General features: G+C 32.7%; 1 protein-coding gene across 3 annotated transcripts; it reads left to right on the forward strand.

Annotated features, from left to right (window-relative positions):
* Positions 1-8,171: 8,171 nt before the first annotated feature.
* SUA (suppressor of abi3-5) lies at positions 8,172-15,848 on the forward strand. Of its 3 annotated transcripts, none has more exons than XM_020373141.3 (16): positions 8,172-8,365; positions 8,671-8,781; positions 8,996-9,036; positions 9,303-10,122; positions 10,204-10,275; positions 10,371-10,463; positions 10,551-10,630; positions 10,730-10,868; positions 11,066-11,153; positions 11,227-11,318; positions 11,445-11,513; positions 12,252-12,431; positions 13,078-13,249; positions 13,790-14,719; positions 14,980-15,158; positions 15,492-15,848. In XM_020373141.3, exons 2-16 carry the CDS (start codon positions 8,734-8,736, stop codon positions 15,675-15,677), a joined length of 3,189 nt encoding a protein of 1,062 aa, XP_020228730.1. In that variant the 5' UTR covers positions 8,172-8,365; positions 8,671-8,733; the 3' UTR covers positions 15,678-15,848. The 3 variants fall into 3 exon arrangements, with proteins under 3 accessions (XP_020228730.1, XP_029129285.1, XP_020228731.1); XM_029273452.2 differs by having other exon boundaries at positions 8,208-8,365; positions 8,562-8,781; XM_020373142.3 differs by having other exon boundaries at positions 8,233-8,365; positions 10,733-10,868.
* The last annotated feature ends 2,995 nt before the right edge of the window (positions 15,849-18,843 follow it).

Genomic DNA, 18,843 nt, shown 5'->3' on the forward strand with positions numbered 1-18,843 from the left:
CTTAATGTTATGTTTAGTCAAATTCTACATGTACATCAGGCCTAGACAATTGAGCTTCAACATAATCTTCTGACCAATGCAAGGCTAATTGTTGTTGATTAGTCTCACTCTCATAAGTTGTCTCTATAGCATCTTCACCCATATCAAACAAATCTCTTGGTTTTAAATGTACTGGAGTCACCCATCCTTCATCCTTTTTATCCTCCACATAATACACTAATTGAGCTTCAGAAGCTTGTATATATGGTTCATCATCTTCCTTCACTCTGGTATGAATCAAATTTGAAAAATTGATTGACGTGAAGCCCAATGCATCCTTTCTAACATGTCTAAAATTTGTAGTGTTAGCCCAGTGACATTTAAACAAAGTCACCATGAACCGACCATGATAGTTTAATTCAAAAATGTCAACCAATTTCCCGTAATAGGACACTAAACCTTCCATTGGCCTGTTGTCACTTGAACTTGCATAACTTTTTGTTCCAAAGCAACAAAACACACCACTATTTTGAGATTTCATCCCATGCTCCCGTTGTAAGGTTCGAAATTTGTATCCATTCACATTATATGCAGTATACCTTCTTGCTTGTTGAAGAGGGCCTCGTGCAAGGGCACATGTATCATCAGAGTGTGCATTGCTATTATCATTCATAATCTAATTCAAATAAAATAATAAATTTATTATTAATTCATAATAACACATTGAAAGTTAAATGTATATTTTATCATCTATACTTACATAACGCATAAACCAATCAACAATTCCTCGATGAACTTCCTTTTCTATTTCACTTGACAATCTTGTTCGACTCCTTAACTTTTTCTTTGTGATAGTTCTAAATTCCCTATATCAATCATCATATTAGGAATTATGATGGTCAACAATATAGTAAAACTATTATGAATTTTACAACTTACTCAATGAACTTGTCTACTTCTTCACAATTAACCAACACATGTCGATGAGCTTGTAACCATTCTTTAGGGGTCAAAGTAAAATATGTTGAACCTCCAATAGGTTTGCCTACATTAGGAAATAGACAAGACGAAGATTGAATTGGATCATCATGAACTCGACCACCTCGATTAAATCTTGTCTCAATTTCATTGTCCAAGTACCTTGAGCAAAAAGTAAGCAACTCCTCAGACATCCAACCTTCAACTATCGACCCTTCAGGTTGTGCTTTATTACGTACAAATTTCTTCAATTTCCCTAAGAACCTATAATTTTAAAAGTTTAATACACAAATAAATTAAATATTATATTTTATATCTCAAAATTAACATATAATGAATTGTACCTTTCTATGGGATACATCCATCTATCATGCACTGGTCCTCCGAGTTTGGCTTCTTCAGGTAAATGTACCATAAGGTGAACCATTATCGTGAAGAACGATGGAGGAAACAACATTTCTAAGTGACATAATGTCAAAACAATTTGTTCCTTAAGTTTGTCTAGTTCATCGTGGTTTAATACTTTGGCACACAATAACTTAAAAAATGTGCATAAATCAATCAAAACTGTAGCTACTTGAAAAGGCAGAACATTCTTAATTGATAAGGGAAGTAATTGCTCCATAAGAATGTGAGAATCATGGCTTTTCAAACCAAATATCTTACGTTGATCAATATCAACACATCTAGAAATGTTACTTGAGTAACCATCTGGTACAGTAATATCCTTCAAGGTCTTTAACAAAACATGTATCTCTTCCTTTGCAAGTGTAAACAAAGCTGCAGGAAACCTTTTACCATCTGCTGGTGGCCAAAGTTCACTTCTTATACCCATTGCACGCAAGTCTTTTCTAGCCTCCATGTGATCCTTTCTTTTCAACTTATCATTTATCAATGTGAATATTACATTATCGCACACATTCTTTTCAATGTGCATCACATCTAGGTTGTGTCACAACAAGTTAAACTCCCAATATGGAAGTTGAAAGAATATGCTTTTTTTCTTCCATTGTTGAGTTTCATTCTTCTCAAGATTCTTCCCACGACCTCTTTTTTCCTTATTTGAAGGTAGTGGCTTTTTGCCAAATGTGACTTTTATATTCTCTACTTGTTTCAAAACCTCAATGCCAGATAATTGTCTTGGGGGATCCCTTTCCTCAACATTCCCATCAAAGCGAATCCTATTCAATCGAAAATTATGTCCTCTAGACAAAAAGCAACGGTGACCCATAAAACACCACTTTTTACTATATGGAAGACGAAGAGGACTTGCATCATAGTTACAAGAAGGGCACGCTTTCCCAGAATAAGTGTTCCATCCAGAAAGCATCCCAAGACCAGGAAAGTCACTAATGGTCCATAAAAGACATGCTCTCATCATGAACATTTCATTCCTTGAAGCATCATATGTTTCTACACCTAATTCCCATAACTTCTTCAACTCTTCTATAAGAGGTTGAATATAAATGTCAATGTCATTTCCCGGCATTCGCTTTCCAGGAATTATGCTTGAAACAATAAAATTTGTTGGCTTCATACATAACCATGGGGGAGTATTGTAAGGAATGAGAATTAAAGGCCAAATGCTATAATTGTTACCTAAAGATCCAAATGGATTGAAACCATCTGCTGCTAAGCCCAATCGTACATTTCGAGGATCCCTAGCAAAATCAGGATGTGTCAAATCAAAATTCTTCCAAGCATTAGAGTCTTTTGGATGCCTCATTAACCCATCATTATTATTATCCTCAGCATGCCAAACCATACTTTTAGCTGTCTTCGAACACATAAACAACCTTTTCAACCTTGGGATTAGTGGAAAGTATCAAAAAAATCTTGCTGGCAATTTCTTTCGTGGCTTGGTAGTAGGCAAACCATGACCACTTACATTTGCTTTTACACATTGCTTCCACTTAGACACCTTACATGTTTTGCATTCCTCTCTATCCTCATCTTCCCCCCAATATAACATGCAATCATTAGGACATGCATGTATCTTGGTGTAATTTAGGCCAAGCTTGTGAATGATTTTCTTTGCCTCATAATTAGATGAGGGGAGTTTAGCATGTCCAAATGCATCATTCAACAATTCGATGATCATCGTCATTGCTTTATCAGTGATGCCACACAAAGACTTAATGTGGTATAATTTCACCAAAAAAAACAATTTTGAGTAGTTTGTACATCCCTCATACAATGGTTGTTCTCCTTCTTTGAGTAAATCAATAAAATCTTTAGCTGCACCAGTTGCTCCTTGATGAAATTCTGGAGTACCTTCATCAACTGTGTCTCTATGCTCACATCTGAATGCATCATTTATCATCATTTGTATCGAATCTTCATTTATTATACTTGGCATACTAACATCATTTCCATGTTACCTTGACATTCAAGAGGGAAAACAACTGAGTCCTCTAACAATGTCTCTCCATGATGACACCAAAATGTGTATGTTTTTGGAAATGGTTTGCATAACAAGTGATCATACACTTCTTGTCGTGTCTTCCACTTGATAAAACCACATTTATTGCATGGACATAATATTGTACCCTCAATAGAGCTGCGTTCAAAGGCAAAGTCTAAAAAGCCATTCAACCCTGCTTGATACTCTGGTGTATTGCGTGGCATTTTAATCCAAGTTCTATCCATCACTAACACAAACAATTTTAATGTTATCAACTTAAAACTAGATAAAGTACATGAATAAACAATGATGTACTTATGTATGTCTTATGATAGATTTAATTATGGAATCATGAACACATCTTAAGGAATATGCTATGAGAAAACTATGCCTATTATTATAGTAGAATGTCAATGTCACTCATGGACAAATTTAGAAAGAAGATCCTCTATAAGGGACACACAATAAGATCTTAGCTAGAAACAAGAACATAATTACATATTATAATTATAAAACCAAATAAGACCCAAGCCTTTAGGTGTTAAAAAATTTGAATCTTACTTGCTTAATTGGTGATGGTTGAGGAGTACCACGCAAAAAAGACAAGTGTGATGCTGACCTGCAAAGTATAATTACGTTATTAGAGACATTACCAAAACATATAACTGATCCAGAAGTTCAAAGGATAAGTCGATTAGTGGCTGAGTTCCACACCAATCTAATTCTAGTGGAAAGTTAAAGTCACACTTGAACAGATTTAAAAGGTGGATCCACAATAAGTAACACCAAATAAAATCTAAGCCTGAATGTAAAATAAAATTAGATATTAATGATAAACCATGACTACTCGATAACATCAAAATAATACATAAACAAAGTTTTCAGTATATACAACATAAAATTTCCAATATATACAATTTCGAGTACATAATGGCAAAAAATTCAATAGAAATCCGTGAACAACATATACACAATTTATGCATAATTTTTATTAGACGTTTTTATGCATAATTAACAACTATAGTCAATTAGTAATTTCTAATTAATTAATTTAATGATAATATGCATAGAAATTAATTTTTATTAGACGTTTTTATGCATAATTAACAATTATAGTCAATTACACGTTTTTATTACAAGGAATAATTTCTATGCACTAGTTTTAGTCAATTAGCATGTGTGCATTATTAGTACTAAGAAAAAGTAATATTGAATGAATGACTGCTGCATTGAAAAGGTTGATTCGAGAGTCCATAAAGTAAAAACAATCCAAAAGTTCTTATGATATCCTAAAAGGAACTAAAAATTATAATGATTACAAAAAAAACTAATAATAAAAAACTCAACACCGCAAGTTCCATAATAAGGATTAAAAACTTTAAAAATTGTTTGCAAATTAAAATTTTGCATGATATCCACTAAAATTTTTAGTCAATTCACCATACACATATTCGACAATCAGAAATGTAGAATATAGTTATTTTTCACCATTGATAGAGGGAAGCTATTGGGGCTCTTGTCCACTACTCTTTGCCCTTCGAACCCCATGCTCACCCAAAGCCCCACCCTTTAGAACAAATGATGTTTATGGCCACCTTTAAGGACTCAACTACTCTGTTACGGGAACAGGCACTACCTGGTACCCAACCTTTACATATATTCTCCCATCCCGTAACAAATGTTCATAAAAATTGAAAACAATGAGCAAGTAATTTGAGAAGGAATTACTAACCTACTTGTATAAAATCTTGAAGCTATCAATAACGAAGCCAATCACGAACCAAGAGCGGTGAAGCCATCAGAACTAGCAAAACATTGTCAGTGAAATGAGTGAAAGGATTAGGGAACTTGTGTTTTTGGTTTGAAGTGAGGGTTTCGTGCGTTGTGTTATATTTCTCTTTTTATTTTGGGGGAAACACATTGGTGGGAAAAAGGAAAATGAGGAGGCGCGAAACGTTGCACGTAGCGTGAAAAAGTTAATTATAATTAATTTAACATAATGGTGGTTACCAAACCGCCACAAAAATAAATTAAATTTTTATTTTAAATATGCTGGTGGTTCCTAACCATCGAGAAATAAAATTTTAGGACGGTTTGATAAAACCGTTGGCATGAAACAATAATTATATATATGAATTTATTCAATTATTATTTTATATTAATGGCGGTTAAGAAACCGCCTCAAAATACTAATATTTAACGTCAATTAATTAACCGACAGTAACCTTTAAATTTAGGGGCAGTTTTTTGTAACCGCCACTAAATTAACGACGCTATAAGCCAATTTTGGTGTAGTGTCTGATGTATTCTTTATTTATTTGATTATATAAAGCTTTCTCATTGTATACATTTGTAATTAAATTCTATGCAATATACATTTTTCATCCAAAATTATTTTCTTGATGTACGGAATGCTCAAATTTTTTATATGTATAATCGTGCTCTGGTATGTTATTTACCCTCGTATCTATTTCTTTTTTATGATTACAAAGGGGGATAAATAGAAATTTTTTTGATCAAATATGACCTATGAATCAAAAATGCATAAGAAACAATCTAGTAAGGGGGAGAGCATATACTTACGTGGAGAGTTGTAACACATTAATAATATGCGAACTTGCCATGATTTATGATTTGCTCTAATTTAGTTTTATCTGAAACCATTTGATCAATTATATTTGTCATCATCAAAAAGGGGGAGATTGTTAAGTCAGACGAAACAATTCCTAGTAAGGTTTTGAATGAGACAAATATAATACATGTTGTTATTTTTAACAAGTGTGTTAGCGTTTCAGAAAAGCATAAAGTACAGGCAAGTTGAAGAATAGAGTATGTGCATGTGCCAAGAGAAAGGAAGAAAAGCTTCAAGCCAGGCGAAAAGACAACAAATACAAGACGAAGCGTACTACCAGTCGAAGTCTTGAAGTATCAAATGAAAAGCCAAAACAAGTATCAAACAAGACTAAATCAAGAACAAGACGAAAGCTTCTAGGATCAGACGAAACAAAGCCAAATAATAGATGGAACAAATGATAGAGGAAACTGAGCATCAAATGATAGATGGAATACAACATGTGCGCCAGACGATGATAAATCACACATCAAACGAAGGACAACATAGACTAAAAAGTATTCTAGACGGAAACAAAAGTCTGTCTATCTTCAATGTTGACCAGACCATAAAAAGTCAAAGCATTAAGGACAAATGCTCAGACGAAGATCAAGACTTGAGAAGCAAATGGACTACTAGACGTAGACGAAGTGGTTGATAATACTTGGGGAATAATGAGTTTACTGCTTGGTTAGGTTGATAAACCTTTGACCGAGTTTGGCAACTTGGTAAGGGACGAGTTCACAACTCGGCTAGGCTAATACACCCACCATTTTTCGTTTGCTCTAAAGCTTGTTAATCCATGGAATAAGATTGGGTACAATATGAAGACTAGTGGAGGGACTCAACAACCATCTCTCCAATGGTTTTCATAAAGGCTAGTTGAAGATAAGCATCAACCATCCCTCCAATAGTTCTCATCACTTAGGGTTCCTATGGTGACCACAAACACTCAAATTCACCAATTCTACACAATGTAAAAAAATTATTATGACTACTCATCAATTACTATGCCTACTTATCAATAGAACACACCAAAATCACATGGGCACAAAAACACAAGCTACAATTATAATTTGGAGTTTCCCCCTCATACAACATATACAACAAAACGAGATTGAGGGTGAATCTTGCTACCTTGTAGATAATCTACATCCTAGAGTGAGGTTATTTACTCCCCCTTACTCCGGCAAACACCAACCATTGGGTGCAAATCTTTGGGATGGTCTCCAAATACCTCTAAGTCTCCAATACTGATATATATATATATATATATATATATATATATAGACACACACACACACACATATATATAGATGTTAAAAAAAATTGTGCCTATAGATATTTACAAATAAAATTCGTTATAGGTAAAAACTAAATATTATATATGAATATCTACAAGTAACATGTACAAGTATTTTCTATACCAACATGTTAATGGGGTGGATAGAGGTATCATAGTATCTTTACTTGGAATACTCGCTAATATTTAATTACATAATTATATATTAAATTTTTTAAAATTTATAGAAATAATGTACCTTAACAATTAAATTTAATTTTTAAATTAAAGAATCTTAATTAATAACATTATGTATAATATTTGAATAATTTAAGTTTTGAATTTTAAACTATTATTTTTAAAGAAATTATTAGAATAAATAGAAATTATTATTAAAATATTTTTAAAAGATTATTATTTTTTAAATAAATATCTATATATATATATATATCTGTGAGTAGTGATGAATATTAAGAAAATAAACAGATATCCACAAATATTAAAAAAATACACAAGTATTATGAATATTAAAAAATATATATGAATACCCACAAATATTAAAAATATACGAAGATATACAACAATTGCAAAAATGAATATGTCCATATATATATATAAAAAGAATAATTTTATTTTTTTTATTAGTTTTACAACATTGAGATACTAAATATAATCACTATCTTAAACAATTGAGATAAACACAATTTTTTTTTTATTTTTTTTTGTACACTTCTCTTAAAATTTTGTCTTAATTAATCTATTTTGATTGGGATCAAATAAAATTTGACCAAAAATTAGACTTGAATAATGTCATTAAGATATATCCTACTATTTATTTTAAAATATTGAAATATACGAGAAGGTGAGATAAAAATATTATTTTTAAGTTTATTATATATATATATTAATTTTTTTTTTGTTGGTGGTGCATTTTGACCTTCATTCATCTCAATTCTCAACTCATAGAAAGAGTCTCGCCCAGCCACTACTCCTGCTTCATATCATTCATCATTCATCTCTATTCCTCCATCCACCGAACATTCACGCGCTACTCGTCTTTTCCTTCATCAATCTTCGCGACACCAAAACCCTAGATCCGGCACAATCATCGGTAAAAACCCTAACCGAGGCGTCCTTTTTTTATTTTTTACGAGAATTTCGTTTTTCTTATGACTCTTTCGTTGATCAACCGGATTTGTTTCAGATGGTAGATTGATTGATAAATTTTACTTTTTTATTGTTCGAATATTGTATTTATTTGCGAAAATAGTTATAGAGCTGATGGGTTTGTTGATGTGTGGATAAAGCGAGGATTTGGAAGACGGTAATTGTTGGATTGGAGGAAAGGGCCAAGGTGGTGGTAAAGGGTTGTTGGTTCATGGTGGATAACTGAATCTGTTTGTGCATATATTACAGGGGAGAGAGAAAGGTTTTGAGACAATATTGCTAGAGAGAGAGGAACGGTGGGCTTGGCAAGAAATGGATCCTGGTCGCTATGCTCTGCATCAAGGCTGGGATAATAACAGCGTAATTGTGGTTTCCTCCTTAAATAATTCACCTATATGGAATATGGGGATCATTATTCAAAGAAACTACTATTAGGGTTTCAATCTGATTTTTTATCGGAGAATTGTGAAAGAAAGCTAGCTGTGGGGGCAGTCAGATATGGACTCCATTTGCCTAACCTCGTATCACCATTGATTATTTCTTCCTGACATAGCTTATTCTCTTGAATCCACAGGCTCTTGAGGGATACGGCACGGTCCACGAGCCAAACTTCCGGTGAGTGCAACTGCTTGATGTTTATCATCATCACTACGGTAATATGAAACCTGTGGGTAAAATTTGTGTTTTTGAGGACTTTTTTCCCTTAATTTGGTGGTGGTGTGGTTTGTATCACATCTCATGTTTGATTGCACAATTGAGATCGGCTTTTGTGTTTTTTTATTTATAATGTTTGCCTTAGGAGTGTGATATTGTAGTTATTTTAATTCATAGTATCAAATTTTATCTTTTCTTTCCTCCCATTTTACCCATATTTTTGGCAGGGTCGGTGGTTCCTATGATGAAAGAAGGTTTATAGATGATAGATATCCAAGGGACGCGGTTTACCAGAGAAATAATTTCCCCCGTGACATTTTGGATAGGGATGCCTATCTGCCGCCTGGACCACCTGTTGGCCACTGGAGTCAATCCAAACGGAGAGGTTATGATGAAGATTATCCACTTGACAGGGAATCTAGACGTTTGCAGAGGCCCTATCATGAAACATATAATCAGATTGATGGTTTCAGGGATCGTGAGATTGACGCTTACCCAGAATATGAAAGGTTCCGTGATGGCTATACCAGCATTGAAACTTATGGTGATCGAGGATATGATAAAACTTCCAGGTTTGTAGGACATGACCGTGATGATTATGCATATGATGATTATGACTACAAGTCTCGGGCTTCCTCTCATCATCGTAGGGAGGATAGCCATGAGAGGGATTATGATCATGGTCGACATAGTTATGATTCTGATTATGAAAGAGGTAGTAGAAGAGATAGTAATTGGAGGCGACGGGAATCACGTGATCGAGAGCGAGATAAGAAGGGTCATAGTCGGGAAAGAGATCTGACTCCACATAGGAAGCATGACCGTTCTCGTTCACATTCTCGTTCTCGTTCTCGATCCCGCTCCAATTCTCATTCCCAATCCCGATCTCAATCACGTGGATATGATGACCACCCAAGATCTAGGTCTCCACGAGGTCGAAGCCATGGTCGAAATTATAGGGAGGATAGCTATTCTGACAGTCGATATGATAAAAGTGAAAGGCGTAGGGATCGTGATGATAAACGTCAGAGGGAGCATTATTCTGTGGTATGTGCTGAATAGTGCTATTAAATTTTAGGTGTTATCTTGCTACTATCGGACAATTTGATGTAAAAGATGTTTTCATAGGCCCCATCTGCAACTGTTGTTGTGAAAGGTCTTTCACAGAAGACAACTGAAGAAGATCTATACCAAATCCTTGTATGTGGTACTTAATTTGTTTTGTTGAGCGTCAACATTTACTTTTGTAGATTTTGATTATTTTTTAATGGGTATCATCATTTATATGATTTTAGGCTGAATGGGGCCCTCTTCGCCATGTTCGCGTTATAAAGGAGAGAAGTTCTGGGATCTCTCGTGGATTTGCATTTATTGATTTTCCTTCTGTGGTATTTATCATGTTCAATTTTCAATTTTAAATATATCTTGTTTTCATGAATGTTGTGTTGAGTTGAGTATAATATATTGTGGAATAGGGAGCTGCACAAGGAATGATGGACAAACTAGGAGATGATGGTCTTGTTGTGGATGGCAGAAAACTTTTCTTTGAATATAGGTACTATTTCATTTTTAGGGCTTTGCCAATTGTATGTATGGTTATGATGCTGTAAATTATAATTATCTATATTACCACTTGAGCTATATTTTGTTGCAGTAGTAAGCCAACTGGAGGTCCTGGTCCAGATGGAGCTATGAAATCAGGTCATAATTACAAGAGCATTACGGTTCCATCTGATTGGATGTGCACTATTTGTGGTTACATAAATTTTGCACGCCGAACTTCCTGCTATCAGGTTCATATTTTTTCTTTGCATCCTTTTTGTATTTTATTACTACTTCTGAATTGTTGACTTTCTTCATGCTAAGTGCTTTGGATGATCATGCCCTAATTAGTTTGGGGTAGTCAATCTTTTTTCAATTGAGGTATAAGTATGTGTGTTCATATGTGCAGATATTGAATTGGTTCAATGCTTTATTCTTATTATTGCAGTGTAATGAGCCACGGACTGATGATGCTCCTGCAGCAGATATTTCATTATCAAATTCAGCAGCTATAGGAAAGAAAGGTTTGGAGGCAGGTAAGTATAACTCCTGTACCTGACATTGATGTTTTATTAATGCTCTGTAATTAATTAGTACATGTGCAATCAGGTCCAACACATGTTTTGGTTGTCCGCGGATTGGATGAAAATGCTGATGAGGAAATGCTCCGCTATGAGTTTTCTAAACATGCTCCAATTAAGGTTTGATTACCAAATAGTTGAGCTACTTAGTTAATTCTTTTGCTATGTTTATGCATTTTGGAGGCGCAGGGTTGTTCTTATATATGTTGTCATTTATATGCTAAGAGGCGCTGTTATCTATTGCAGGATCTGCGTCTTGTAAGAGACAAGTTTACTCATGTCTCAAGGGGATTTGCATTTGTACACTTTTATTCGGTAGGTACAACTTATGATTAATAATTGAGCAATTCCAATTCATGTTGCATTTACTCGAGTTGCTCTTTTACTCACTCATTTTGTGGTTTTTAAATGTTAAAATTTATGTCACACATTGATCAATAAGAACTGAAAATGTGTACATTTGGAATGTTTGTTTCATTGTTTGGTTAAAGGGTATGTGTTACATCACTTGATGCTATCTTCTCCCTAAATATTATGTAGTGTATCTGTAAAACAGTCTAAAGAGTGAAGACATAGCTTTTTTTGGTGGACATTATTGGGTTTTGATTGAAATGACAGAATTCCCATCTTTGAAGGATTCATTGGATTTTTATTAAGTGGTACCTTGAGAGGCATTGTCTCATAGATAAAGGGGATGTTTAGAAACTCTTATTTGTGCTTATGAAGGTGACTTATGGCCTTTCTATAAGTTCTTTTAGCTTATTTCAATAAGCTCCACCTAAAAGCTTATCAAAATAATTTTTTTTCTTCTTATTTCTAGAAGCTTAAGACTCAAACTTATGATTAAATTCTCATGTAAGAAGTGCTTAGCCTAAATAAGTTGTTTACCCAAAATTTGTACAATTACAGTTGGAGTCCTTTGCAAATGATACCCTGCTAGTTTTCACATTTTTGCTATTTGTTCCCTGGAAAAATGGAGGGAGCCAGGCAAGAAAAGTTGCTTGTTAATTGGTGTTTGGGTAGGTATTGATGTGGCAAGATATTTTTGTTTAGGTGGAGGATGCTACCAAAGCTCTTGAGGCAACAAATGGAACTATGCTTGAAAAGAATGGGCAGATTCTAAGAGTGGCCTATGCAAAAAGTATTCTGGGTCCTGGATCAGGAACATCGGGAACTTCCCAATCAAGCAGTCTTGCAGCTGCTGCTATTGAGGCTGCAACATTTGCCCAACAGGTATTTTATTCTTATAAATCATGAATTTTTGTATTGTAGTTTAAACATGGTTAAAGACATTATCTATTGTTGAAGGTGAATATTGACAATTTCAAATCATTTTATGCAAGTTTAGCCATGTTGTTGCTTGTATTGTCTGAGGATGATTGCCAATGTCCTTGACGGTTAAAGTAATATAGGTTATATAATAATCATAAAGAATCTGGTGGAAATAAACAGGGATTCTGCCTCAGATATTTTACTGGTAAAAAAGGTATTTAACAGATTGTTGAAAAAAAAAACTTGCTGAATAATGTGTTAGACAAGACTTAAAATTGGTTAAAAAAATATCTAATCTAATCTGATTTTTATTTGGATACAAAGCTTTCATATTTCTCTCTGATCTGAGCTGGTTTCTAATTTGGCGTACAGCTCTTAGGTTATAAAATTTTGCCATATGTGTTTTACTGTACATGTATTGTCACTGATCCTCTTTGTCAATAAAGGGGAATTTCCACTTTCCGGCAAGAGTTATTTCTGATCTCATTGAATATGCCCCAACAATTTGTTGTATTTCTTGCTATAATTTTGTGTTCTTAATTATAGTTCTGATATGCTGTTAAGTTATTGTAAAAGTGATCTGTTTTTGCTCTAACCCAATCTTCAGTATGATTCTGTGGGATGGGCTCCAAAAGAATACAATCCAGATGACAAACAATCTACTGGTCAAGAGCAAACTGGCACAGAAGTTGGTGCTCCACAATCAGGCTTTGTTTGGGATGAAGCATCGGGTTATTACTATGATGCCGCTTCTGGGTTTTACTATGATGGAAATACTGGTATGTATCTTGATTGAGTTGGTAAAAGAAGCCTGTATTGGTATCTTTGAAGTTTCTTGAAAGCTTTGTTCTGTTTGTTGCATAAATAATTCTCAAGACTTTTTCCCTGTTATGTGGTTCCTTTTTATGTGCCAAAAGCAATTTTGGAGAGTACCCAAAACATGCATGTTGAAGTGAATTCCACAGCTAAATTTACTGGTGCAGTAGTGCCAGTCAAATTTTAGGTTGTTTCTTTTCCTGCATTCCCTTTCTCTCCTTTATTTCCTCGCGTAATTGAGTTCTGTGAGAAGGTAGAAGGCTGCAAAATTTTTGCTTATCTCCTGTTTGCGTTGTATGTTTCTGTGTGTGTTATATTATTATTTGCACACTACATGCTAGCGTTGTGCTTTGGGATTTGTTGCTTATGGAGCTTGCATGTATTGGTTAAGCCTATTTTTTGACCTGCATTAATACATGGAAGTTGGAAACACTAATATACTTGTTAAAAGTTGTTGTATTATCCTTTTTTATTCTGATTTGTTACACTCTTGTTATATGTAGGTCTTTACTATGATGGTAATAATGGGATTTGGTATTCATATGACCACCAAACTCAGCAGTACATACCTTGCACTGATCAAAATCAGAATAAAACATCTAATAGCGAGTCTGAACATTCTAAGGCGTCTGATGGTTCCGGAAGTAAAAAGGTCATTTCTGCACCAGCTACTACTGTTACATCAGTTGAGAAGCCAGCTTCATTGGCAGATGCTGTTCAGGCTGCAGCAACTGCCGCGTTAGCTGCAGAGAAGAAAGAAAAAGAAAAATCAAAGGAAATAAAACTTGCCTCAAAAAGCAGTATTCTGGCAAACAAGAAAAAAATGAACAATGTGTTGACAATGTGGAAGCAGAGAAGCCATGAGGGGCAGGCTACTCGAGTGGCTCTGGAAGACAATCAACCTTCTGTTTCAGCTGATGATAGGTCATATTCTTCTGGAAATTCTGCAAAGAATAAGTTAAAAAATGAGACTATGATAAGGGAAAGTAATGCCTCTAATCTAGGAATTCATACAACTCTTGCCCAGGCTGCTGGTATTGATTCTCAGGCACAGCCACGGCCTGTTAGTAATAGCCTTGGAGGCACTGTGATGGGGGTTATAAGGGGCTCAGGAAGAGGGCTTGTTAAGCCAGATACTTATTCAGTTTCTACATCTGTTGCATCATCTGTGCCAAGTTCATCTTCAGCAAATGTTGATGCGCAGACAGTTGCTACTCCCTTTAGAACAGATGTATCTGCCCTGGGTTCATATACACCATCTGCGACTGTTGGAAGTGGTCGAAGAAGATTTTCAGAAATGCCTCATTCTGCTTCAACTCACAAGGAACAACCTCAAACAACTTACAGAGATCGTGCAGCTGAGAGGAGGAGTTTGTATGGCTCATCTTCTTCAGTTGGAAATGATTTTGCTGATCTTGAAATTGGGGATTCAAGTAAGACTACTTAATTTATAGTTAGGAAATCAAAATTGTTTGTGCATATCTCACAGTTTTAGGTATATATTTTTGTAAAATATGATAGATATATGGTTTTTCTGTTTTATTTTTCTCTAGGCCCAAAAGTTACTTTTAAAAAGTTTTGTTGTAACAAGTTGATGGTGTTTAATATCAAGGAAATAGGTTCACTGGTAACTTAGATATGTGGATTGACTTTTTTGAGAAAATATTTGTTTCTACCATATGTATCCTTGAAGATCGAGATTTTGCATCAAGGAAGGGTGATCCAATGCCATTCCCTCCTGGGGTTGGTGGAGGACGCATAGTTGGAGACGTCAAGGTTGATACTTTTGAGGTGATTACGGCAGACAAAGCAATTGATGAAAACAATGTCGGTAATCGGATGCTTCGCAACATGGGATGGCAGGAAGGATTGGTACCGTTTCGTTCCTCTGCACTACATGAGTTTTTACATATTAAATTTATTTGTTATTTCATGGTGTTTGGTAGAGCTTGATATAGTCACAATAAGTTTCATTATCCCAAATTTCCTCCTTTCAGGGAGGGGTATGCCAGTGATTTGATCCTTAGACCTAGATAATATTTTCCTCTAGTTTAGTTATCTTTTTTTTAAAGTCAGTTTGGACCTCAAGAATTGGATGGGATAGCCCTGGAAGTTTGGTGTTCTCTCTTCTACATATCTGGTGAAGGATTCTAATATTTCCACTTTATGGTTGTTTACTGTATTATGGATAAATTTGATGCACAGGGACTAGGGAAGGATGGAAGTGGAATGATAGAGCCTGTTCTGGCACAAGCCACTGAACATAGAGCTGGACTTGGGAGTCAACAGAAGAAGTTGGATCCTAGCCTTGAGGTGCAGGCAGGAGACAGTTACAAGATGCTGATTCATAAAAAAGCACTTGCCAGGTTTCGGGAGATGTCAGAGAGTTAAGGTTTGAGCATAGAATATAGGATTTAGTCTCGATAAATATTGTTTGGTGTTTTATAAATATTCTTATTGTAAACACTAGCTTGCCAGAACAATTTCGAATTTCAGTTTTGAAATTTAGTCAACATGTCAATTTTTATGCTCAAATTAAGCATGATCTTTGCTTTGATTGAACTCTGACCAATGCCATTCAATTTTCGGTTTGCCTCGAGTACGAGTTGTCCTGTGGATGTGGTTTTTTAAGTCTTTTGCCAATGAATTTGTTGTTTCTTTGCTTGTTTTGCGATAAACAATCCTTTAAATATCCTTACAGAGCTTTCCTAAACGTCTGCATCTTACGTATTACAATGACCTACGGATTTGTTGATGCAGGCAACAGTAAATAAATAATTTAATTTAGCTTTATTAGATCAGTAACCATATGTTAATGTTATTGTTTGTTAGTTTCTGGGTTCTTTGTTGAGGATTACAATGGATTGGCAGTATTATAATATTTATTTTCAAATCTAGGTTTTAATAAAAAAAACACCATCTCTAAATGGAAAATTGTTCTTTTAAGAGTGTCTTTTAAGAGTGTGTGGATTGGAAATTTAAATGGAGTATTTTATTTTATTTTATGTAAAATTTTAAATGTCTTGAGTGAAATGTTTTATTTGGAAAGAATTTTCTAAAAATTTGAAATTTGAAATCTTTATCTGATATTCCGTTCCCCATACTCATCACTATCTCCATTCACATATTTGATGGGTATGGAATTTTCATCTTCATCCGGTTAGATATTCAATATATATATTTGTATCTATTTGTCTTGCATTTATTTAAAAATTAATTAAATATTTATTTTTTAAAAATAATTTTTTAATAGAGTAATAATTATAAAATTATATTAAGTTTTATTTGAAATAAATTTAAAATAGAAAAAAAAGTATGTAACGTCAAGTAAATTAAAAAGAAAGTTAAGTTTTTAAAAATTTAAAATACATACGGGTACATATATATCCATTTCCATTTTCATATTGAATATAATAAATAAGGTATTATTTGTAACCGTTTATGCTAAAGTGGTGTCAAAGTTGGGACTTGGGATAGGTTTTGGTATTATTAAAGGGTATGAGTTTGTTTGTTATTCTTACCTCATACTATCTTTTCTTTTTATTTCTTCTCTCTAATTTTTAGCGGTTTTCTTTCTTTCCTCTCCTATTTCTCTTTTCTATTTATTTGTGCCTTTTTATTTTCTTTTTTTCTTTTTATTTTTTCTCCTCTTTTTAAAGTCAACATAAAAAATAATAATAATTAAAAATAATTATTAAATATTCATTTTTTATTAAAAATTATTAAATATTATCTAATATTAATTTTTAAAATTATTAAATATTTAAAAATTGGTTAATATTTATTTTTATAAATTTTAATATAGAAATATCTATATATATATATAACTAGCAACACTTAAAAGTAACTATTAAATATTCAAAAATAATTTTTAAATTATTAAATATTGCCTAATACTATTTTTAAAATTATTAAATATTTAAAAATTATCTAATATATTTAAAATTAATTTTGTCTTTGATAGAAATTAAATTCATATCCAAATTAAGAATTTAAAAATTAAAAAAATTCAATTAATTTAATTAAATAATTTAAAAATAATGAAAATTAAAATCAGAATAATTCTTAAGAATTTTAAATTTTTTGATTTTTTTAAAATATTTAAAATTTCTCATTCAAATTTATAATTTTTTTTATCATTGTCAAACTTGAGCACCTACCTCTTATCATAATTTAGATATATTAAAATATAAGCTTAATTGTAATTTTTTTTTGAAAAGTCAGCGTTGCGAATTTTTTCCTTCAGTTTTTTTTTTGTCTCTCAATTTATAAAGTGTAATAAATTTTATGAATAAATTCTGTGAATTTTTTAAAAATTTAAAAATTATTTAATATTTTATTTCATTAATTTTAATTGACAGATAATCATAAAAAATTATTTTATACATTGATTTGCATGAAATTGAGTAACAAATAATTTTTAATTTTTAAATATGCAAACTTGATCTATGCATTAAGAACGTTTAATTCAATAGTTGAATTATTAAGCTTGATGTAAAATATGAATTATTAAGTGAAATAAATTTAGGTAAACTTACTTTTAAAGTAAGTGGATCCCTTCTTATATATATATATATATATATATATATATATATATATATATATATAGAGAGAGAGAGAGAGAGAGAGAGAGAGAGAGAGAGAGAAATGATTCATTTACTCCACTCAATAACTTATGCTTTATATCAAATTTCAACGATACATGTCTGCAAATTTTTAAAAATTTTGAAAATTGTTTGATACATCGTTTCATTAATTAAAATTGATAAATAATTATAAAAATATATTATACGTTGACTTGAAATAATAAAATGAATTATTAAATAATTTTTTATTTTTTAAAAAAATTTCAACATTGATCTATGTATTAAAAACTTTTAATTCAACAACTGAATCGTTAAAATTTGATGTAGAACATCAGTTATTAAGTAGAGTAAGTCTAGGTAGATTTACTATTGATGTAAATGGATCCTCTCTCTCTCTCTCTCTCTCTCTATATATATATATATATATATATATATATATATTTGTGGCAATTATTTTTTTAAGTTGTAACAATTAAGATGATTTTTAATATGTAAACACCCAATTAGGTTCCTAAAAAGTGGTAGAAGTGATTGATAGATCCTTGAAAGATGTTTTGCAGCTTCTAGGTCTCTAAATGTTAACTTATGCAAGTTAGTTCTTCTGTTATACTCGATTACGGATTCTATTAGTTTTATGATTAATCAACAACTAATTGTCACGTTGATACATAATCTCTCTTCTAGTTCTTTCTTTCAACTATCCTATTTTGTTAAGGTGTTCTCGGTGAAGAGAACTTGTGAACGATACCATGTTTTCACAAAAGCTTCGAAAATCAGTATTTTGAAATTTAGTTCCATGGTCACTTCTAATAGCAATTATGCATAAACCTTTTTCATTTTGAACACACTTATAAAACATCTCAAAGACCTTAAACGACACATGTTTATGACCTAGGAAGTATACCCATATATATCTAAAATAGTCATTTATAATAACAAATCCATACTTTTTATCTCCCAAACTTAATGTC

The sequence above is a fragment of the Cajanus cajan genome, chromosome 5, assembly GCF_000230855.2.
Source record: "Cajanus cajan strain Asha chromosome 5, NIPB_CcT2T_4, whole genome shotgun sequence".
In the NCBI taxonomy this organism is placed as follows: Eukaryota; Viridiplantae; Streptophyta; class Magnoliopsida; order Fabales; family Fabaceae; genus Cajanus; species Cajanus cajan.